General features: G+C 37.5%; 1 protein-coding gene and 1 long non-coding RNA gene across 2 annotated transcripts in view; one reads left to right on the top strand and one right to left on the bottom strand.

Annotated features, from left to right (window-relative positions):
* The first annotated feature begins 2,246 nt into the window (after positions 1 to 2,246).
* The window catches only part of LOC127632057 (uncharacterized), a 66,279-nt gene continuing 43,385 nt past the window's right edge, over positions 2,247 to 25,140 (top strand). The window contains exons 1-10 of the mRNA XM_052110532.1: positions 2,247 to 2,328; positions 2,448 to 2,595; positions 6,452 to 6,528; positions 9,437 to 9,574; positions 10,949 to 11,095; positions 20,502 to 20,543; positions 20,802 to 20,892; positions 21,033 to 21,110; positions 22,981 to 23,047; positions 24,594 to 24,761. Of these exons, the coding sequence (XP_051966492.1) occupies positions 6,458 to 6,528; positions 9,437 to 9,574; positions 10,949 to 11,095; positions 20,502 to 20,543; positions 20,802 to 20,892; positions 21,033 to 21,110; positions 22,981 to 23,047; positions 24,594 to 24,761 (802 nt within the window). The 5' untranslated portion in view covers positions 2,247 to 2,328; positions 2,448 to 2,595; positions 6,452 to 6,457. The remainder of the gene's footprint in view (positions 2,329 to 2,447; positions 2,596 to 6,451; positions 6,529 to 9,436; positions 9,575 to 10,948; positions 11,096 to 20,501; positions 20,544 to 20,801; positions 20,893 to 21,032; positions 21,111 to 22,980; positions 23,048 to 24,593; positions 24,762 to 25,140) is intronic.
* LOC127632064 (uncharacterized) lies at positions 11,478 to 24,645 on the bottom strand. Its single transcript, XR_007969043.1, has 2 exons — positions 24,212 to 24,645; positions 11,478 to 11,628 (listed from the first exon to the last, which is right to left on the bottom strand). It is a non-coding gene; the product is annotated as an uncharacterized LOC127632064 (long non-coding RNA).

The raw sequence follows: 25,140 nt of genomic DNA, 5'->3' as shown, positions 1-25,140 counted from the left end.
ACACACACACACACACACACACACTTGTGGGGACTCTTCATTGACTTCCATGCATTTTTTGGATTTTATACATACCTAGTGATAATACCACTAAACCTAACCTTCTTTTTATTTTTACATTAAAATAAAAAAACAACATTTAGTATGTTTAATAAGCCATTTCCCTTGTGTGGACCCCTGGCTGGGTCCCACAATGTCGGTGATCTCAGGTTTTACTATAATTGTGGGGACATTTGGTCCACACAATGTAGTATAAACATGTATACACACACACACACACACACACACACACTGAAATACTTATCTGCAAAGGGCATAAAAAAGAACAGATCTATTATATTAGTATATTTATGTTATTATTAAACAGTCCGTTGCTACTTCTGTATGTATGCCTAGCAAGTGTGTGTGTATGCCTGTGTGTGTGTGTGTGTGTGTGTGTGTGTGTGTTTATATAGCTATAGTTTTGTCCCCAAAACTAAGCTAAATCTGACATATATTTTGAAGGTGTCCTCAATTGAAAAAATTATGATATATATATATATTCTTTATTCCAAAAATGTATAAGTATTTAAAAAAAAAAAATATATATATATATATATATATATATATATATATATATATATATATATATATATATATATATATATATATATATATATATATTTTTTTAAGTTTAGTGGTAGATAGTGTAAATATATTGCCTGTTAGTGGTTAGATATAGTGTCTACAACATGTCAGCTAGTATACAACACAAACTTTGTGTGCATGTTTCTGCATGAGTCTGTACTTATGTATATAAGCGTATGTGCAAATGTGGTGTTGAGTGCATATTTAAATGCCACACTGCTGTTCACTAGTGTAGATGTTTTGCTGGCTTGTTAATGCGTGGTGGAGTAAGTGATTATAAATTACAGTGGACAAAATCATAGGGTTCTCTTGCTCATTTTTAGGCTTTGTAGGTGTGCATATTTGTGTATGTGTGTTTCCATGCGTGTATGTGGGTGTGTGTGTGAGCTTCCAGTATCTCTGTAAATAATCAGATGTGTGTGCAATCACCATTTCATCACTTAACCAGCTAAAGTTGTGGCACATCTTTTAAAGGGGAAGTTCTGGTGTTCAGTTTGATTTAAAGGGGAAGTTGGCTTACTTCATGACGTGTCTTAAGCAAGTATCTTTTCATCATGCTGCATGGCCTTTTTAGTGTTGCTGTAATAGGGGAAAGGTCTCCTCGTTACTTATACTGGAAGAAAGGTGAAAAGGTAGAAAAAATGCACCTGGTGTTGAATCTATATTTGAACAAATCACAAACTGAGTGTTTCAGGCTCTGCAAGGAATCTGGAAAAGAAGTTTAAGGGCATCCTTAAACATCCAAATACTTATATAGTGGAACATTAAATTAGTGGGGCCAGATAAAGATACATTTGGATTGCAATGACTTAAAAAAATGGATATTAGGATGTATAAGACATACATGAAAAGGTCTACATAACTAACTAAATAACAAATGAAGTACATAAAGGGGGTTGAAAAAGGTCAGTTATGGCTCTATCAGTGTACAAAGCTTGTGCTATTAGTCTTTGAGAGCATCTGATAAAGAACTGAATTCATCATGAAGGGATGAACCGAGAAGATGGTGGAAACCTGATAAAAGCTGCTTTTGTGACTAAGACTTCTGACATGCAGTTTTGTCACTCTGGTTGGCTGAGTCTCATTTACAGAGCTTAATACGCATTTAATAAAACTGAATGAGGTTTGAAAATGTTATTTTCCATGTCTTTAGTTAAATTGGATTGCTGCTTGGCAGATTCCTTTGAAAAGCTCACTAATTTAGCTCCTGTTTGCTGGGATTTATTAGACATTTACAGTATGTTCTTTATCGGTTAAACTGTGTTTCAGCTGTGGCCATTAATGCTGCAGTATAAGTTTAGTGTGATGCTGAAGATGAATCATGGTCATCATGGGCTCTTTCAAAGCTGTATTTTAAATACTGAATTTCTGTTTATAACATGGCTGCAGTTATTCCAAAAGTCAGTTTCTGTAGTGATGATAATAACCAGTGGGGGGCCTTGGAACTTCAGTGACCACTGAATCTCCATGTCCATATTTAGAGTGAGAGTGAAAGAATGTGTTTGTGTGAGACAGGGAGAACATAGAAAGAAAAACATGGAAAGAAATAAGATGCCAAGGAGGGAGGGGGAAAGGAAGAGGATGGTTTAGAAAATTAAGGTGAAAAGAAAAAGTTGTGGGGGGACGGGAGATGAGTTGGGTGGCTAAAGTTCCTCACGCCATCATACCAATTTCCAGACAACATCTCATTCCGGCTATAAAGTAAAAAAAAAAAGAAGAACAACAATCATATTCTCAAATTACATTTGAAACAATCCGGACTCTTTTCCACGAAACAGCATTGCGGGATTGATGCATGTTTTCTTTTTTCTGCAAATTAGAAGATTTACAGCTGCGTTGATGTGGATAAATGGACACTGAGGGAGAAGGATGAAAATGAGTCCAGAGCTGAGTGTCACAAACAGTATTGACCAGGCCTGCAGAGGAACACATGTTTCATGAGAGTACTTTGAGGCTGCAGTGGTTTGTGTGAGTATGTCTGAATATTTGTAAGCTTAGCAGCTGATTACATTTAGTGTCTTTGGGGGGACCTTAAAACTGAGTGTTAGAGGGCAGTATGAGAGAAATGAAAGGTGAAATGTGTTTTTCATTTTTCCAATGAGTTTACTGTGCAGAGACAAATATGTGTGAGCCATTGATAGGTTGATTTACCAAAAGTAGGTTGATTTACCCAAAAAGTGTAATCACTGTGCCTCTTTCAAAATATTGATATGTCAACAAATGGCATGAGTTAGGTTTATCTGTTTGTATGACCAGTGGCACATGGGGGGAGTGTTCAGGAAACCTGTTTGAAAACAATTTTTGCAATTCCAATTAGCAATTATTGGTGCAGAAATTACACACTTGAGCTTTAATACTAAGATCTGTGGTTTGCTCAGTGGTAGTGTATGTTTCAGAGCTCATATTTTTATGCATAGTTAAAAATCAGATTATTATCTGCACTGAAATTTTTGGGGGGATTTACTTAAAATATATACATATTTTGCATTATGCTTTTTAAGTAAATTCAACTTATGATAATTTGATGTCAGCATAACTAGAAAACCTTAGTTAGATATGCACAAATCTATCAGTTCATTCAACTTTATTTACTTGAAAAGCTATGTCAAACGGATAAGATTTAACAATTAATAGCATGTTGTTCCAAATGAACTCTCATATTTATTTTCTACTTAATTTAACTGGCTCATAAAAAATAATGACTGAGGTCAGTCATTAAACAACTGAAGTGCAGAAAAAGCTGCACTTCAGCTACCCACATTCACATGCGCAAGGACAAATTAAATGGATTGAACAGAATCCAACTACACCAAAAGGAACACAAATCAACATAATTGTGATTTAACACAAAACTAATTACAATAAAACAACAATAATACTTAAAAGATGCAAGTGGGTTTGGCAAAATCATTCGTGCAATGTGCAAAAGGCTGGACCAAGTACAATTTTATTCTCATGTTCTTCACCAATTATTCCAGCATCTGAGTCCTATTAGGAATAGGGAAACAGGAAAGAGCATAGACAACATGCAACAGGTTTTATTATACAAGCATGAGCAAGTTTGTGAGATTGTGTACTGTGCAATTCAGTTCTTCATCCGCGGAAATAATATGAAAATAAAAGGCCATCTAGCTTATTTATTTAGGGTGAATGAAGAAAGCTACAACTCTTTTATGGAAGAGAAAGAGGAGGTAGATGTACAAGAAAGACAAAAGGAAGATTACTGAGTGTAAAGTCAGATTTTGTTTATGAGGGGGAGAACACAGAGAGTTGTGACAGGCGTCTAACACACAAACACACATGCTGGGTTGGGGAGTAACCGAATACATGTAACGGGATTAAGTATTTAAAATACAAAATATTAGTAACCGTATGCCACTACAGTTACAATTTACATAGTTGGTAATCAGAATACAATTACATTCAAGTATTTTGATTACTGAAAAGATTAATTTGCAATTTATTGTCCTTTGTTTTATTTAATATTTAATCTATTCAGTTGGAAAACATTTATCTGTTTTTTATCAGTGCATTTGAACAGCGATGAAACACTTTTTTATAATGTGTTACATTCATGCAAGCAGACAGAGGGAGCTTTTACTCTGTTATGAGTGAAAGGGTGGATATGACATAATTGAGGAAAGCGATGTGGTTGTGTGTTAATTTTTAAATTTCCAGGTTTGGAAATCAGAAGTAAGTATAGCAGGTTAAACAGCACTGCTGGTGTATCGCAGCAAATTGGAGACCATAGCAAATGTTATTGCAGGAAGCTTTCCCTTTTGTTCCAACAGCTAAAAAGGAATTAGTTATTGCAGTTCTACGAAAAACGAAGAAATGGATTACGGAGGAAAGAAAGGTTCCAAATTTACCATCACTCTCTAAACAGATGTATCTGAAACATTGTATATATATATGTATATACAAATGCATTGCAATAAAACCCAAAGTACAATGATATAAATATACTTAATATATATATAACTGTTCATTAAGAGAGAAACCAAGTTTGCTAGATTTACCCTGCTAAAGTAAAGTTGAAATACAAAATTGTACTTGTATATGTTTTGAATACTATGCTGATGCTAGTGAAATTTTGTAATATGGTACTTTTGTACCACTGTCTCCTTAAGATGATTCGCTTATGTTTTCCTCTTTTGTAAGTTGCTTTGGATAAAAGGGAATTCCACGCTACTTTAGCTTATATACTCACACTAACGGCCTGTGTATTCTTACAGAATTCCTGAACTTTCTGTGAGATAAAAGCTTTACAGCATTGCAAAGTTGTCATTCATTCAGACACATGTCTCTCTGATAACACATCTAGTCATCCAGACATTTATTTGATGTGTTCAGTTAATTCTGAAAGATTTTATTTTAAGAAGGTTTGCTGCAAGTGTCTTTAAAATATTCCCTGCAATATCAGTTGTTTTTTGTTACTGTGTATCTTGTACACAGTAATTAGAACACAATGATAACCAGATTATGCACCTTTTAAAAGATGTCTTGGCAATGTATGTATGCTACCAGGTCTGTCATATCTGATAAAGACTCAGTAATTTTATTTGAACATCAATGAGTTATATGAACAGCAGGGTTAAAACTCAGTGCAGGTAACCTGAAAATTGCTAATTCGATGCCCTTGTGCAAGGCACTTAACTTCAGATATCTCCAGGGGGATTGTGCAGTGTTGATTTATGGCAGCGTTGTGTGAAAATCGCAGAAGCAAATTCCATAATACCTGGCTGAATTACGATTAATATAAAGAGTCTTGAGATGAGGTGTACTGTGAAATACAGCATAAGGCAGATTTGTCCATGTAAACAGCCAATGCACTTACACTATTCAACAACAGTAGAAGCTCCTGTTGTACCTGCAGCCAATTTGATCTATTATGTAATATTTCCATAAAGTCTTCCCACTGTATGGACATAATAAAAAAAAACAGAAGAAGAAAAAGTAACCGCAATAGACATATCCCCATAAATGTTTATGGAGGTTAGGGCATGTAAAAGGATCAATGGAAAGGAGGAGGCGAGAACCAGCTTGACAATGTAAATAATATTTTAATTAACAACTTAAAACAAGGACACAAACACACACATGACGGACATGTCCGTAAACGATCACTCTCTCCCGCACGATCCTCTGCAGTCGACCTTTATCCCTCTCGAAGGCTTGATTAGCCTAATACAGGACCAGGTGTGTAGGATCACGACCCAGCCCTGGCCTCCGCCCTGCCACAGGGCACTATAACAGAATCTTATTTAATTCATGGTGGATTCTTAGAGGATTCTTGTCATTATTGTTATTTTAGTAGGAGCCTTTAGGGTTGGTTCAAAATATCACTAAAAACAAATTTGCAATCCTGTATATTCCTTTAGGATTTTTTTTTCTCTGTGTGTGTACTTAACTTGGCTTGCTTTTAGAATAATATTGAGTGTTCGTTTTTGCAATTTTGGCAGTGCATTTTTAATGAACAAATGTTCACAGAATAACATCCACACACACAAGCCCTACCACCTCTCTTTTATGAAAATGATGAAAAGTTCAGTGAAGCATTTATACTAGCTATGTACCATTATACCATACCATACAACTTTGGGGGCGTGTTGAAGTGGGTTTCGCTTAGGGCGCCAAACAAGAACCGCTACTGATCTGAGGGATGTGTATAGATTCTCATTGCACAGATGGATCAACCTGTTCCCATAATTAATACATTACTTTTAATTGCTTTCTCTTAAAGTTTTCTCTCCATTGCTTTGCACTTTAATGATGCAAATATATGTGTATTTGTGATTGTGCAAATGTATGTGCTTTCATATAGCAGAAAATGAAGTCCACAGTACCAAGAAGAAAATCTGGATCTTCAGTTATTAAAGCTTTCAGCAAAACCAGACAAAGGTATGCAACTCATACATATACAAAATACACATACATTAAAACCTAGACTTTCTTTTTAAAAAAGTCAAGTCAATTTTATTTGTATAGCCCCTTTCACAACACACATAGTTTCAAAGCAGCCTTACAGAATATCAGCATTAACAGACGATAAAACTGTAATATCTTTAATGTCGATTAATCATCATTGTGTAATTTAGATAAAAAATGATTTTTAATAGTGTTTAAAAATAATTAAATGATAATTGTATTAATAACCCCAGTGAGCAAGCTGTAGGCGACTGTGGCAAGGAACACAAAACTCCATAAGATGTAGATTAATGGAGAAAAATAACCTTGGGAGAAACCAGACTCACTGTGGGGGCCAGTTCCCCTCTGGCTAACATTATGAATGTAATGTAAATATTAATTATGTATAGGTAAAATCATGGTTTAAAATTATTAATCTAAGTGTTAAGGGTCAGTGATTAAACATCGATTGTGTTTGAACTGTAAGATTAATGACCAAAGTCTTTGAAGTCCATCTTGATTAATTGCAGAAGTTCACATAGATGCAATTGTCCTTGTTAATTGGCTGATGAAGGCTTTTGTTGGCAATAGTTAGTCTAAGCATTTCATTTCAAGATCGTAGTCCATAAATAGACCGAGGTGATGCAGGTTGGAGTTGGCATCATTTCATCCTCTGAAGTCCGTCATAATAGACTGAAGTGATGTTTGGCTGGCACCGGCTGCATTTAGTCATCATCAATCTGCGACATGTAGCAGTGGAGTCCAACACGAAGCAGGAATGGTGCTGGATCCAGCTGGTTCTGGTGACCTCAGGATAGGAGTCCCGAGGTTGAGACAGGGAAACAAATAAAAAGATGTAAGCATAGATGCCATTTAATTTATTGCAGAGTTAGAGATCATGCTCAATGTTTCTGGTTTCTGGTTCCATCAGACCCAACTAAAGCAGCCTAATTGTGGGTTGGAGGATAAATTAGGTGTATGCCTGGCTAAATAGATGAGTCTTTAGTCTAGACTTAAACTGAGAGAGTGTGTCTGCATCTCGAACAGTCCATTACAGGAATAAAAGGTTATTCCGGTAATGGACATTCTTTTAAATCTGGAATGAAAACAACAAAAACTACTCTGTTTCTGTGCCTCTGGTTTCTCCTCCTCCCCTTTAATTGATTTCCTTGTCTTGCTTGTTCCTTTTGACCCTTTTTGACCTTTTATGTACTGAAATCTGTGTTTCTCTTTGTGCATGTGTATGCCAGAGATCTGTTGAGTCAAGCTTAATCACTCACTGGCACTTGATTATAGGGCTCTTTAAAAAGTTTTAGAGATGTGTCTAAGAATGTCTGACCTTATTCTATATTCTGTAAGACATTTGAAGATGATAAAAGTAATAGACAATCTTTAGTGGTGTGTGGGTTGTTGATGAATAAAGTGTCCATGAACGTTGTTTTTATCAACATCAAGATTATAGGCTAAAATTCATCTGTATGTATCACCATGTTTTTCACCATATTCAATCATCTTTTTACCTTAAGTGTTTTACCATTTACAATGGTCCTGTGATGTGCTAAAACAACAAATGCTCCATCTAGTCTCTCGATTCATATGAGGTCATTAAAGCTATGTGTGAAATATAAGTAGCAAAATGTTGTTTGAAATAGATTTAGATGTAGAGAGAGAGGTTCTGACCAGTCCCTTAGTACGGTCTAGAAGACACACTGTGCCTTATTTAGGCAGGAATGCAGTTACGGACACACACACTCACACACACATATACAGTATATCAAGAAAGCTGGCAATGTGCGTCATTTAGATTTCAAGCAAGGAGAGAGAGAGAGAGAGAAGAGAGAGAGAGAGAGAGAGAGAGAGAGAGAGAGAGAGAGAGAGTGAGAGAGAGAGAGAAAGAGAGAGAAAGACAGAGAGAGAGGTAGGATGCCAGGGCAAGATAAGCACTGAATACAATTAATACATATGAATTAAATAATAATACTAGTAAGTTTGTATATGTGGAAAAATCATAATTTAAGAATATACAAAGTAGAAACACAGACCTGAATGAATAGGATGCTGAACTGCTTTCTGTAGCTGTACCTACAGTTCACACACCATTCTGAGAGAATATAGTTGCCTGAGGCCCATGAAAATTGTGACATGATCCAGGCTGGATAATAAGATTTATAAAGGACAGGATGCAGTGGTAGAAATGTTTTTCATGATGGAGACTTTGCAGGGAGAATAGATTTAAGTATATGAGTAAACTAATCAAACACAGAGTGGAAATATTATTCAGGAATATAGAAGGAATAATATAAAATAAAAGGTTGGTTGGCGTATTCATATCATTGTGGTTCTATGGCAAATGGACTGCTAGAAAATTCATTGATGCCATACAGAAATGAATACATACATACATCCATACATACATTAAATAGCATATTTGTTCCTAGCTATACATTATTCATACTTCGTATGTCAGCCTTTCAACAGTAGATTGAGTTTTCTATGAATATTAAATGACTGAATTATTATTTCAGTTATACAGGTATACAGAGATATACAGTGTGTACAGTATATGTAAATGGAAAGATTTAGGAAAGTTATTTTTGAAGCCCTTGCTCACATGCAGGTATATAAATGTAACAACATTATTACATTGACAAACTGTACGTTTTTTAGTATAATCTAAATTTTTAAATGTTAGGTTGAATTACGGTAATATAGGATATTTTGTAATGTTGAACACCTAAAATATGTTAAAGAGCAGAAAGTCCCAGATTAACATAATTTAACTTGTTTATGGAGACTTAGATTAAAATAGTGTGTTTGGGGACAGCATTAAAGTGAAATATTAGTTTGACTTCTGAAAGAAAATCATCCCAATGTTGAAATTAAACTGTTGACTCTTCTACAGCGATGATTATGGGGCATGTCATGTATCCCAAAATGCAGTGTTGTTAATGGAAGCCCATGTTCACCTTACCACTGGCTTGCAGTCAAGAGAGCGGCTTCTGTTACTTTTCACAGATTCACTTATCATCGCCAAGACTAAGTATGTTAATATTTCAGTGTGTGTGAGCGTGTATGTATGTGTATTACAGTTGTTCTTGTTTGCTAACACACTATAACTGATTCCATTGGCCCAATTGCCCTAACCATTACTTAAACTCATACATAAAATACACATTTCTCAAAACTATAAACACAATTTTTTTGAAATTTTCTGAAAAACTCTACACAAATATTCCCTCATTTTGCACAGGTTTAACCATGTTCTCAATCAGAAAGCACAAACACTCAAAATGATTTACTGAAGGCATCAACTCATGAACTCGGTTAACATGTGTAAACACTAAGTATCGGAATTGTTCACACACCAGTCAGAATTTCAGGATCAATAAAAATAGCCACAAATGATTACATGCTTTGGAAAATTCACTCTAACAATGTTTGAAGATATGGAAGGCAGAAAGACAACAGAGATGAAGGGGCATAAGAACAGTTTTCCCTGATGATATTTACTCTTTACTCTAGTTTTCTGGTTGACACTTCTTGTGCATGGTACAACAATGCTGCGCAACATGTCCAGCTAAATCCAAGTTGTTTTACAGTTACATCTATCATTTATGTAAACCTTCAGACAAGACAATAGGTAGCTACAGTAACTGCGGTAACTGAAATTTACTGTAGACATGTAGGTATACAGGGCTTCAAACTACATTACAGCAGTTTCATGACACTTGCTCTGATAATTTGTGAAAATGTCTACTTTGTCTAATCCGACAGTACTTGTTCTACTGTTATGTACTGCATTTCTACAGAACTGAGCAGCATTTTACAATGAAGAGAAGTAAAAATAAAATTGTGAACTTTTACTTACAGTTTTACAGCATATTACATTCCTTAATTTACAGTTTGTAAGTGTGGAGTCACTGAATATTCTTTTTGACATGATTTTCACCCAGCATCACTTCCACAGTATTGGAATGTCAAATAAACATTTTGCATTTATATAGTATTATGTGCTTTAACTGCAAAACATGTAGTGATTGACCTGTAAAATTCTCCCTGGTTGATAGAGATTTTTGTAGCAATGTTTTGAAATTATCCCACTGTTTTGAGCAGTGCAATAGTTTGTGTGTTTGTATGTCATTTGAAGTCAGTACTTTATTTTGACAGAAGATAACATGTTTTTGAGTGAAATTTGATTCTGATATGGAAGTTTGAGGTTTGTACAAATTGGTGTGTAGTTTTGAAATTGTGTTTATAGTTCCGAGAAAATTGTGAATTTCTTCATATAGTGTTTCTTTGCAATTGAGAAAAACTTTCATATTTACATCAGGCCACAATTTAAGACATCTGTATCTCTGATATCTATCTGTTTGTGTACTAATATGCATGCATTGTATGTGTGTATGTGTTACAGGTCTCTGTATCTAAAGCTTAAAGTTTGTGTTAGCCTCTCAGACATATGGCTGGCATCCTGTATTAATTTCATCACAGAGAGGAAACTTACATCCAAGAACTCGTTTGTGATTGGGTGGCCGACCACCAATTATGTTGTCACTTTCAGGTAATCTTACAAAATCTATTCCAAAAGAAGTTGTTGTACTTCGGATGTCAAACATCTGAAATCTTTCCAAACCAAACCAGACCAATCTTGTCACTCATACAATTGTTTATTCTAAACTATAATGTTTATGTGACCTCTACAATGGTATTTCTGTGATTTGTACAACTTGAGATGACGCTGTAGTCCTCAAATGAGAATTTTAAATATGCTGCAGTGTAAGGGAAGGCATGGATGATGTGTTTAAGCTTTAGGTGTTTTAAACTAGTATGCTAAAGCAAAGAATTTGTTCCACCCACACTGCTGCTACTGACACAGTCCTGATCATTAAACACTGTGTGCTATGTGGATAAAACCCCCAGGTTCACATTATTATTTAGTACACACACACACACACACACACACACACACACACACACACACACACACACACATGTTGTGTTTCCATGTTTTATGGGGACTTTCCATAGACATAATGGTTTTTATACTGTACAAACTTTATATTCTATCCCCTAAACCTAACCCTACCCCTAAACCTAACCCTCACAGAAAATTTCTGCATTTTTACATTTTCAAAAAACATAATTTAGTATGATTTATAAGCTGTTTTCCTCATGGGGACCGACAAAATGTCCCCACACGGTCAAACATTTCAGGTTTTACTATCCTTATGGGGACATTTGGTCCCCACAAAGTGATAAATACACGCTCACACATACACACACACACACACACACACACACACACACACACACACACACACTCACTTATTCACTCACTCTCTCTCTCTCTCTCTCTCTCTCTCTCTCTCTCTCTCTCTCTCTCTCTCTATTACAAGCTTGGTCTAAACATATCTGCACTCTCCTTCACAATGCTGATTCAACTCCTTGAATGACCTGATTGCTAAAATCTTTATCAGAGACATTGTAAGATAAATGTGGGTCAAAACTTGCTGAAAATCACGGGATGAGAAAAAGAGAGAATGCTATTAGTCACATATATATCACAAAGAGAGATTAGTATGGCCTTGTAATCAACATAAAGACCTGCTCTACAAAGGAATGGGTGATTAAGTGTCTCAGTGTTGAAATAAAATAGAATAGACAGCAAATTTCTTCCTTGACATTAAAAATGTAATTATCAGCATAACAATTATGGTGAAAAGTTGAACTGAAAAAAAAGTGACCTTAATTTCAGTATACCTTAGTATTGGTATGTCCCCCTTTTGCTTTAATGGCTGCATGCACTTCAGCTGGCACATACTTCACAATAGCTGATTTTCATGCTAGTGCGAGCCAGGGCTATCAACTTGCTAGCCGGGGCCAATAGCCTCGGACCTCGAGCTGCAAGAGCAAAATTGATCTGTGTTCCCACCATCGGGCCAATAACGCCATAGTGTTGCTGAAAAAACAAGTATAGGTCTCCTAAGAACAGTAATGGGTGTTTTCAACGAAAGATTCACCCATTCCCTCTAGTGTTCCAGCGAAGAAGTCTCTCTGCCTGGCCGCCGAATTGGGTTCTTCGCTCAGCAAGACATCTACCCATTTCCCGCGGCATCCAAGCAGGAGCGGTATCCTTTGATACATATATATAATATTTTGTCCAAGTGACGTAAAACTGAAAAAAAAATTGATGATTCCTGCACACCATTCGCCGTCAAAAGACTGTGGTTCGGAAAGCAGTGTCATTCTTCTCTGAGGTTCACACGGAGCTTACTGAGATCTGGCGCATGCCCTGCTCTATGCAGGCCCTGCTGTCCTAAGGAATATTTTAGCATCTTTGTACTATAACACCAAAAGTGCTGTCAGCAGGGCTGCAGCCCCAGGTCCCGCCACCAGGGGGGTCCCCTTGTACACGAGATCAAATATGAATTTTAATATTAATTGTGTAATTCTGGCACCTCACTGGCACCACCAAACTCTTTAAAAGAAATTCTAAATTGTTTTTCTGAACACTCTTGCCACACTTAGTCTGCTGTTGTTTGAAAAAATAGTAAATTCTAAAACTAATTGTATAACAGGTAACCTAGTCCCACCCCAAAGCCACACAATTGGTTGGGCCAGAAGTTGAAATGTCACTCAAACTAAGGGATTAAAAAAAAAAAAATCACTACAGAACCATTGTTTACATTATTTGGGGGAAATCAACCTACAAATGGCTTACTTACTGTAGGCTATATTTGTCTCGGTTCGAGTCCCATATGGAGCGGGTAGAACAGGAGCTTCCCAATGGTGCCTTGACCCGGATGGGAGTGAGGGAAGATCACCTTGGAAGCATAGAGTTTATAGACTAGAGCTCCTGCCTTTTTTATTAAGTTTCGACTCGCCCTTCCCCGCTATGCTCGCCGGGAACAAGGCAGTTTTTATTGCAATGCTTCCTTGCTTTGCTTGAATTGCGTGCAAACCTCGTAGTGGCTGCTTGATGGGCGCTGAAGGCTGAAAAAGCTCTTTCTTCCTCTCCAGCCAAACTCACTCATTGTGATAACCGCAGGTGATTGCCATCTATTGTTAACTCGCTCGAGCCTTTACACTATTAGCGCTGTGCACAGGTGCATGGCAAACTCTGAGTGAGAAGCTTCCGTCTGATAAGCGGAAGCTATCTGTGCCCGTTCTCTGCGCACACCCATGCTATCGCGTGTCTCGGTTCCAGGCATCTTAGAGAAAAATCAACCTACACTCCACACAAAATGCTCCCGTCTTATAAATGGCAGCTCCCCTCAACTCACTCACAAAATTTTTGTGTAAAACGTGTGCAAAAAGTACGGGACAGTACAATAAATGACAAAAAATTAACAGGACAATAGGCACAGTGAGAGACACAGTAGTGCAAAAAGATGACAGTTTCTAAAAATGCCAAATGTAAACATAACATACTATGAGATAATGTTCTATGCACATAGCAGTTACTGAGGTAGCAGCCAGGTATAAAGTGACAATAATTAAAGTGCAACTCAGGACACATGTGTGTGTCAGTCCAGTCTCTGAGTATTGAGGAGTCTGATCCTCTGCAGGGCTTTGCTCTCCGAAAATACAAGTCCCAAACCAGGTAGTGATGCAGCTGCTCAGGATGCTCTCAATAGTCCCCCTATAGAATGTAGTGAGGATGGGGATGGGAGATGTGCTTTCCTCAGCCTTCGAAGAAAGTAGAGACGCTGCTGGGCTTTCTTGGTAATAGAGATGGTGTTGAGGGACCAGGTGAGGTTCTCCGCCATCAAAGAATTTGGTGCTCTTGACGATCTCCACAGAGGAGATCGTCTAAAAGTCTCCTAAAGTCAACAACCATCTCTTTTTTTGGTCCACATTCAGAGACAGGTCTGTTAGCCGCTGCACCTCCAATCTGTATGCTGACTTGTCGTTCTTGCTGATGAGACCCACCACGGTCGTGTCATCGACGAACTTAATGATTTGGTTCGAGCTGTGCATTGCTTCACAGGCGTGAGTCAGCAGAGTGAACAGCAATGGACTGAGCACACAGCCCTCGGGGGCCCTCAGTGTGGTGGTGGTGGAGATGCTGTTCTCGATCCGGACTGACTGAGGTCTCCCAGTCAGGAAGTCCAAGTTCCAGTTGCAGAGGGAGGTGTCCAGGCCCAGCAGGTTCAGCTTTCCAATCAGGTGCTGAGGAATTACTGTGTTGAATGCTGAGCTGAAGTCTATGAACAGCATTCGAACATATGAGTCCTTTTTATCTAGGTGAGGGCCAGATGGAGGGTGGTGGCGATGGCGTCGTCTGTTGAACGGTTTGGATGATATGCAAACTGCAGTGAGGGTGGCAGCTGGGCCTTAATGTGCTACATGATAAGCCTCTCAAAGCATGAGAAAAAAAGAGAATGATGTGAGAAAGCCATACTGGAACTTTCACGAGAGGAAGTGTTGAATTAGACACGCCCCCTCTTTCCAAAACACAGCCCACCAAAGATAGCAATGAGACCGTCCCAGGTTGTCAAACAGTAACGAAATAGCTTTTGTAATCTGATTATGATATAGGGTTGCAACGGTATGAGATTTTCACAGTATGATAACTATCAGAAAATATCACGGTTTCAGGGTATCACGGTATACGGTATTACACAATTAGTATTTTCAGTGAAAACAGAAAGGTTGTTTATTTATTTATTTTTGAGCAAACACTTTATTGTAATTGAAACTTGAAACCATTTATTTTATTGAAATATGTGTAAAAAAAAAAGTCTCCCTTTTGAAAATAAAATAAATAGAATAAATAAGAAAGCTAACAGAATTATAAAAATAAAACTAATTATAAACATGATAAAAAATAGCATGTAACTATAACATTGTTATAACACTAACTATAACTATAACACTAAAGCATGTTAGTTTACATGTTATCACAGCATGTTAAATTAACTACTAAATGAATAATAACATCAGCTGTGTGAGCTTTTAAGTAATGTCCTATGATTATTAACAGTTAACATATATGTAGGTGCACAACAGCACAGCCAGACTACTCCTGTCTGTGGCTTTAACTCAAGTGTCTAGTGGTTCTCAACTGGTTTTGCTTCAGGACAGATTTTACATTGGACATCAAGTGGCGACCCACCATAGTAAAAAGTAACCTGTATTTAATGTATCCTGGGTTGCATTTCCTTTTATGTTGCTTAGTTTTGTTCATGGTTTTCCAGTACAAGGACATGCATCAAGTGACATTATTTTTGTTGTTGATCTACAGGAATCTACAGGAAGTTGTCTCTCCCCCTTTTAAAAATTTAAGAGCATATTTACTTATATGAGCCCATTATTATCCCATTTGTTACCTAATATAAAATATTTATACACATATTACACAGAAGGAAAGGCTCCTCATTACCATGGTCAGTGTGCTAGTTTTAAATAATAGTAATAATAATAATAAATTAATGTATTTATGAAAAATAAATTCTAGCTGAAACACATCTTGAAACTTTAACTACAGCTGCTGCCACTGTTGATAAAATTGATTCTAATAGATTCTACCTTTAGATTATTTCATATGAAACTATAACATTTTGTCAAAATATAACAGTTACTTTTACTCATGTAAAATCCTGAAACAACTTTGTAAAGGTGATGGTGTGTAATTATTTTTTGGCGCATAGTATAGTATTGCTCTTTTCTTCCTCAGTGCTGTTTGGCATGTCAGGGCTGCTACTGTTGAGAGGTTCAAATTGACAATCTCTGTAACACTTTAAACTAGAAAAGTCTCACTAGAATTTAAATTGGGCACATCAGTTTTGATGTTTGCGCTCCGCAATATCGAGGGAAGCCCAGTTATTGCACACGTGCGACAGAGAGAATAGCAGATCATTAGCGCGAGCTCGTTACACTCTCGAAAGTGCAGATGAGAAGCCTTTAGCTGTTTGCAAGATTTTCATTGAATCTGCCTCGGTAGTCCTAAATAGTCGATCACTTTGGGGACAGCCGATATATTTTCAATGGGAGAACCTTAGCATTGTTCTTTCCTTGCTGTCTGCGACCCAGTCCGAATAGACCAGTTGAGAGACACTGCTTTAACTCACACACACTCACTTATGTCAGACCCTTGCGCCTTACTTCTCTCTGACATTTTCTCTGCTGCATGTTTGTGTGTGACGCAAGTTGATGAGTCTGACAGACAGTCGAGAAGGAAAGGAGATGTGCACGCGCATATGAGATTCTCCATCCGGTTGCATTTTTTTCTCAATACCGTAGATAAGCAAATGTGCATGGTATGATAACCGCCAATTTTCAAACCGTTGCAACCCTATTATGATTTATACTTGAATGAACCACTTCAACTTCTACACTATGAACGTGCAAATGATTGATAGGTAGAAAGCACATCAAAGTCTTCTGCACTAAAGAACTTGGCAACACAGCCAGGTCATTGCAGATCAATTCTGGAAGCAGTTCATCCAGAACTACTTGCCAAGTTTACAACTCGGTCAGAAATGCTTGTAGCCAACCCGGAAAGGAGAATAGATATGGTCCAAAACCCGGTCCCCTCGTGTGTTGAAGCTGATATGTTGGTGGTATTTTGGTGTGATTGTTTTCAAATTGGCTTTGTTAAAGTCCCCGGTCACAATGACCGTGGCCTCAGGGTGTACGGTTTCCTGCTCACTTATACTACCATACAGTTCCTTGAGTGTCGGCTTGTGGGGGGGATGAACACGGCAGTGATAATGACCGCTGTGAATTCATCATTTACACAAAACAAACAAAAAACTGCAGCGTTGTGTCAGAGTTCACAACGCAGCAGCCATACTCGGCACCGTCTTGAGTCCAAAAGGTTGGGCACATACATCCCTATATTTCTGTAAGGTAAGCTGAGTATGATCATGGCCATAACCACCATAGACATTGAGGGGGACATGCGTTAATGTTTTGATTAGTAATTAATTAATAGTTATTTTAAATTAGCCATAGTTAGTTAATAGTTCTCAATGAGGCAGATCAAATTCAGTAAATTATTGATTACCTAACAGTGAGCTACCTCAGTCATCAGTTTGCTATTACTTACTGATTGGTTAATCATGTTTCATTTTAGTTATAGTAGTAATTCAAGTGTTAATGTAGTACTACTCATTTGTCCTGCATTCATTCCTACATAATTACCTATTTATGATGGAACATTAAGTGTTACCCAAACAAGGACACAGAGGTGAAAGAGTAAAACATTTATGAATGATTAAAGCTACTTCAAGGAGTGATCACAGGGAGGTAAGAGAGGAAAAAACTGTGTTATGGATGTATTGGTGGTCATGTTAACTGGGTATGTGCACGTGCAAATTGTACTTACATTTTCAGCAAATTCATTCAATGTGAATTGCCAAGGAGACAAGAAAATGTTTTACACATCATAAAAATGTTTTGGTATAATTATTAACCTAGTTTGTATGATCGATGTTTGTTCCAATGAATTTGACACAGTTAAGGAGCAATTTTAAAATGGTTTCAAAGGATAACATGGTTGCCCACACGTGGGACATTCGTTTGAATGGGGACTGGCAATTACACTTGCCAGAGTAGTAAATCGTAAATCTTTTATTTGCAACACTAAAGCATCATAGGCTTATAGGTGTCAACTATAGGCCTATATGCTTATGACTTTTATTTATTAAAAAAACTAAAAAACAAAAAAAAAAAAACAATAGCTTGATAAAGTTGATAAACAATTGTTACTGTTCACATAGAATGTCTGCTGGTTTAGGGGTAGCGTGTTTGCTAACCTTGCATACAGACCTGGGTTCAATACCCTGCAAGTTCTTGCATTTTTATTTAAATTGTTATAATAGTATCTTTTACTTTTCAAAGGTTCTGTGCATGACAATGTTGTATGTTTGACTACCCATGATACTGCCAAAAGATAATCTTTCGGAACAGTGCAATATTTTTGGTGGAGAGCAAGTACAAAGGCCAAATTGACCAATGGGTAAGAATAAATGTTACTCTGAGAAAGCATAAGAAAGTTCTTCAGAAATATAATGATTTTGTTAATTAGGCAAAATCTTAAGAGTTTCAATCTTAAATCTTAAAATTGTTTGACATTTTTAAAAAGCCTGTAAGTAAATTTTGAAAATGTAGTTCATGTTTTATCCTCTTCTCAGTAACTCAACCATTCTCAGAAAATTCAGTAGCGTATACTGTAATTACTGGCTGTTATATTCAGCTGCAATTTGATTGAATGATTTAATGCAATATAATAAATTTTGTCTGTGTATGTAATTTATAAAATAGTTTTTAATAGACCTGTTAAAAATACATCATAATCTGCAGCAAACTTTGTCCTGATTGATCGAGATTTAACCCTGGGTTGCTATATTTACTGCCAGTATGACTTACCACTGGACCAGAGTCCCATCTGTTAATTATTTTTCACTTTGTCAGAGAAAGTTACTCAAACTATAATTTAATCAAGCCATTATTCTTTGTAAAGGCAATTTAAATAATTTATTTAAAATTAAAACGTGACCGCTCTCTATTTGACAATGTGGGTACTGCAGCCCTTTCGGGGTGCGGTGATCAAAACAGAAAAGGAAAAGGGATGGAGTGGTCTGGATACCAGCTCCGTAGCGGACATCCATCTCAGGGGCGCTTAAGAGCCTTCCGAGAGACGGGGGGGGTCAGCTTCCTGCAGGGGGCTCTACACTGGGGCCGAGAACTGGGCTCGGGTTGAGGAGGAGCCACCTGGGCTTTCAGGGGGATGCCCTCTGCAAGCAGACAGAGATGTGCTGGATGGCCTCGATCTGCTTCTTCACCGCTGACCCGTAGGTGGCAGCCCATTCGAGTCATCGTGTCTGACATCGCCAGTGCGCTCTCCGATGCATCTATCGAAGCCTAATCCTGCTCACAGGCCCCGAAAGAGACGTCATGCTGGCTGTGAGGTTGGCCGGTCTCATTTTGGGACTGGACAGGAGCAAACGAGAGTGCTGGGGAACGGGAGGTCCGCAGGGAATTATCCGGCGAGAAAGTGCCCATTGAACTCCCCAAATCGCCTCCAGCGCCAGCCAGGCCGGCCACATACCTGTGGGTAGAAGGTGCAGCCTGGGGGTGGCTAGAGTGGCTTTCCCAAGGTAGAAGGAAAGCCGCGACCGCAACATTGCCATGGTCATATTCTCGCAATGAGAACATGAACCATCCACAAATGCTGCCTCAGTGTGATCACTGCCCAGACACGTGAGGCAGCGTCCGTATGTCCGGGGGAGTGGCATGCAAATTCCACTCGCCAATTCTCATTGGCCTTTTCTCAAAGAATGGGAGGTGTTCTGGGCTTTCGAGAGCAACCCCTAGTGTCACTACATTGACACAACGTCAAGTGAGTGACAGAAGGGGAACTTGGTTTTATAATGTGCAAAACATCTTTTCTTTGCTCCTTGACAAGTCACATTAAACAAATCTGCTGAAAAGGCATGTAAAATGATTCACATGCATACGCACATCCCCAGATAACACGATCCCCAGTTGATCCATAACACTGGCAATTTATGGTGTATTGTAGGTATGTTTACAATGCTTTCAAAAACAAATGCTAAACATCAAACATAGCTTGTTGTTCACAAGGACCTAGTTACGTATTAAGGAGTGTTGTTGCTTGATGTTGTTTGTCATAATCATTGACACATTCATTTTGTTATACCAAAAATACCCTATTTAATGATTTGGTTCATTAAATTAGTTAACTGAAGCACACTCTGTATGACATGGTCTAGGATTGTATCAAGTATCGGAATAAGTCGCAATTTTCCAAAAGGTGCAGTAGGTTGTGACACCACATCGACGCAACAAATGCAAACCATCATCCATCCTCACTATCAAAACTTTATGTTCCATTTATTTAAAGACCAAATTAGCATTTAAATGTTTACCACTGCTTGAATATAATGTTGAATATACATTTTTCTCTCTGTTTTTCTCACCCACCCACAAAACTAAAGCTCTTCAGAAACAAAGGAGAGATGGTTACATGCTCTTCAGTGGTAAGGAAAAGAAAACACCTTCTTAATGTGAAAAACAAAACACATAGCAAATGGCACAAATAAACAAATAAGAGTCTCAGATCCATAACATTATATTGTATTCTTTTCAAATTCATTATATTGTATTCTTTTCAAATTCATTCAACTATTCATGTAGTGATGTCGATATAGTGTTCTTTTACATTCCATGGATTTGTCTTTGTGTTTTTCTTGCTTTCCCATCTGTTTTTGTTTGTAAGGATATATTTTATTCTTCAGGCACACCTGCAGAGCCAGGCAAAGAATCTTGCCAAATGCCATTCTTCTCTACGTCCTGCTGATCTGCCATCCCAATGACGACTGCCCTGCGGTACACAAATTTCTTTGCCTTAATTTGGATCCAGGCCCTCAGGGAACTAAAACAATGTCTCTGTTTATAAGTGGAGGCTATTTGCACTCTTGAGTTGATGATTATTGTTGTTGTTTGTTTACATATTATTGCCTGTTAAGACTGTGGCTGTGGCAGTGGATGTGAGCACCACTGCGGACAATGTGGTTCAGTACATAATGCAACGCTGCAAACTGCTGGTGAGTGATCCTTAAAACCACAGATATACACTACCGGTCAAAAGTTTTGAAACACTTGAATGAAATGTTTCTCATGATCTTAAAAATCTTTTGATCGGAATGCTTAAATGTTACCTTAAATGCCACCATATTAATTTATTTAATTACAAAACTAACATTTTATTTAAAAAAAAGGTTTTTAAATTGATGACTTGGACCAAATAATAAAGAAAAGCAGCCAAGAAGTGCCCAACATAGATGGGAACTACTTCAATATGGTTTAAAAAACGTTTAAGAAGTTGGTTGAGAAAATTTCAAAAGTACATGTCTGCAAATTCTAGACAAAGGGTGACTACTTTGAAGATGCTAAAATATACCTTTTTTGGTTTATTTTGGATTACAACATAATTCCATAGTTCCATTTATGTTATTCCACAGTTTTGATGACTTGAACAAAAAAATATTATAATTAAATATTAAAGAATGAATAAGTATTTCAAAAATCCCTGAAAGGGACTTTAAAAATAGTCAGCCTGGGATTTGTAAATCGCCTTAAATGCCCTGGATAAATACATGTTCGTTTGCCATTTAAATCTAGCATATCAGTGCTTTACGTGTCTCTCCCTCAATCTCAGCACACCTGGTGAACGTGATTATAAAGGGAGAGAGCGCGTGATCTTATTCAAGTGTCTGCGAGAACAAGGCACTTTTTTATGAAAATATATAACAAGTAATTCTGAGCAAACACATTGTTTACATTCAGCAGATTTGTTCATCGATGAAGTTTATTAGAGGTGGAAACTGTTTGTTATACAGTAGATATACATAACTTGCTCAGGCTTTCGTGAAACAGGAAAAATTCCCGACTCTAAATAAATAAATTATTATATGTGAAGGATATTTGTACTGTAGGGATGTACATGCAAATTTCAGATATAAAATCGGTGATTGAATGACCAATGTTTAGTCGCTGAAATGAGATGATTTCCTGTTAAATCAACAGGGACATTGGAAGGTTTGGGCATAGCAATATGGCAGCACACTGGCTTCACTGATATGACATCATGAGCAATCCAGTTATATATATATATATATATATATATATATATATATATATATATATATATATATCAGTGTTAAAAACCCAGTTTAGTTCTATCACTGTGAGTATAATGAAATTCTGGTTTGAACTTAAGCTAGTTACCCTTTTTAAAAAAACAATTGAGACCAAAGGAGTGGCCACTCCAAATAAGAAAGCACCTTCCTCTGCATCCCCTGCTATTACTTTGCACCATTTTTAGCTTGTATGTAATGGTTGGTAAAATGTACAGTGGTTTTCAACACTTTTGACTCCAATACCTCCCATTGTCATAAAAATTTTTAAAGGCCTCTTTCAATCAGAAACTAGGGGTGTCAATAGATTTAAATAATCAATCACAATTAATTCTGTGATTCCAAATGTTTTAGGAACTATCAGTTTATAAGTTGTGGGCCTATTATTTAGATTATTATTGGTTTTGGCATTTTTATTAAGTTAGATTATTTTAAAATAACTCATTTAAATAATTTTGAGTCAACTTGTGGGACCCTTGGTAGTTTTCTGAGGGCCCCTAGTGGGCCCCGACCCCCTGGTTGAGAACCACTGTTTAAGTGGATCTGACAACCTGTTCATTCCATCTGACACACTTGAATTGGTAGAATTTCAGTCATCTTTTGGCAAGGGATGTGCTTCTATAATGTTGTGTTCAACATTCTGCTGTTGTCTGATTATGTAAACATCAGTGTCTCTACATAGTGCCAAGTTTATCCACTGGCATTTCCTGTGTTTGATAATGGCCACTTCCTCTTTCCTGTGTTTTTCCAATACATAATGACCACTTCCTGTGTGCAGGGTGAAGTCTCGGATTACCAGTTGTGTGTGAACTATGAAAAAGAAGAGGAAACTTACCCCCTTATTGGTGATGACACACACAAATCATATGAATATACAGTATAGCACATACTTTCTAACATAGCTTTGAACACATGCTAGATCAGGGATGTCAAGCTCATCTTAGATTGAGGGTCAGGTTGGAAAAAACCTTACAGGACAATTGTTTAATTTGTTTAACCATGGAGTATCCATGCAGGCCTCATGTACAACAAAATTCTCAGGGGCTTATTATGTCGAAAATCAACTTTATGCTTCTTTAAAGTCGGCATGAAATCAAAATTGACCCTATTTATTTTATTAATGCACGTTACTGGTCTTATTGTTATTGATTCCGCCATACATATTTGCTATTATACCATTTTTTTCATAAAAAAAATGAATTACTCTTCCAGTGAGATGATTTTAATGCAGGTAATGTACTGTATCTTGGGATGTACTGTGGAGTAATAGTTTTTTTCCTTTATATTTATTGTATTGTGATTTAAAACATTGAAATATTTGTACTCGCATGTTTCTCATTCATCTGCACTGGGCTTTAGCATCTCCATAAGCAAAGTCTGCGATGTGTGCATTTGTGGGTTGGTTATGGGTTAATGTTGTCAGTTAGATCCTTGTTCGGTTCTTATGTCAGTGGGGAATGGTGGAAAAAAGTGTGTGTGTGTGTGAGTGTCTGTGGGTTCTTCTCATTTCTTAAGTTGTGCATCCTCGTTTCCTCGCTCCTTTGTTCTCAAGCATGACTATCAAAGCCTGCCATTTCGAAGGATGTGTCAATTCTCTATATGCACTCGGCGAGAAGCCGAGTTTGGAGGAAGCTTCCCGAGGAACCCTGAGCGAGGAAGCACCTCACTTCAGTTAAATGAAATAATCTTTTTCTTTGTGAGGTTTGATCTAACAATCTAACAGCTCTATGATAAAAGACCAGGCATGATAGAAAATTAACCCAAAACCTTTTGATTTTCAGAAGAGACACAAACCTGCAACAATCTCTATAAGATACTGATAAACTGCCTGCACTCACTCACACACACACACACACACACACACACACACACACACACACACACACACACACACACACACACACACATGTTGTGTTTCCATGTTTTATGGGGACTTTCCACAGACATAATGGTTTTTATACTGTACAAACTTTATATTCTATCCCCTAAACCTAACCCTACCCCTAAACCTAACCCTCACAGAAAACTTTCTGCATTTTTACATGTTCAAAAAACATAATTTAGTATGATTTATAAGCTGTTTTCCTCATGGGGACCGACAAAATGTCCCCACAAGGTCAAAAATTTCGGGTTTTACTATCCTTATGGGGACATTTGGTCCCCACAAAGTGATAAATACACGCTCACACACACACACACACACACACACACACACACACACACACACACACACAGGTAGTGTACAGGTGTAGCTAATAAAGTGATTGGTGAGTGTATGTAACTAATTGAAAGTAATGTATTTTAATACTGTTTTATTTTTGCCTCCTACATGATTCTTTGAGAATGAAATACTAAAACACCAATTTCCTGTCTTCATTTTGTCTGTTCTAGGCCATGAGCTTCCATTCTTCATCCTGCGCCACTCCCTGAGAAGTCAGAAAGACCATCTTCACATGCCCAGTGAGCAGCTGCAGGAAGCATGTAGTGCTGCCCAGCAGACAGAGGCCACATCCAAGACCCCACACTTCACCCTAAAAACCAGAACACACATTCCCAAGGGTGAGTGCAACAGTTACTGACACAACACACGAGCATGATGCATGTTTTTACACTTGCACCTCCCTACTTGCACACAAATACAGACTTTGATAGGCAGTTGTGGCCAACTCAGTACATTGTGTAAGCCTTTGCAGAACTTTGTTGATTATGTGAGTAGAATTCAAGTTCCATTTAAATCAGCTTGTGCTAAATCTATAGTGAGAATTCATTAGATAACGTCTAGGTTACTGTTGTAACCCCCGTTCCCTGATGGAGGGAACAGGACATTGTGTCGAATGAAGCGACGCTAGGGGTCTTTCTTGAAGGCCTCGATTACCTCTGTACTTGAGAAAAGGACAATGAGATATTGGTAGACAGAATTTGCAGGTCCCCCCGTAAA

The sequence above is a fragment of the Xyrauchen texanus genome, chromosome 3 (genome assembly GCF_025860055.1).
Source record: "Xyrauchen texanus isolate HMW12.3.18 chromosome 3, RBS_HiC_50CHRs, whole genome shotgun sequence".
Taxonomy (NCBI): domain Eukaryota; kingdom Metazoa; phylum Chordata; class Actinopteri; order Cypriniformes; family Catostomidae; genus Xyrauchen; species Xyrauchen texanus.
This window is presented reverse-complemented; position numbering and strand designations above follow the sequence as displayed.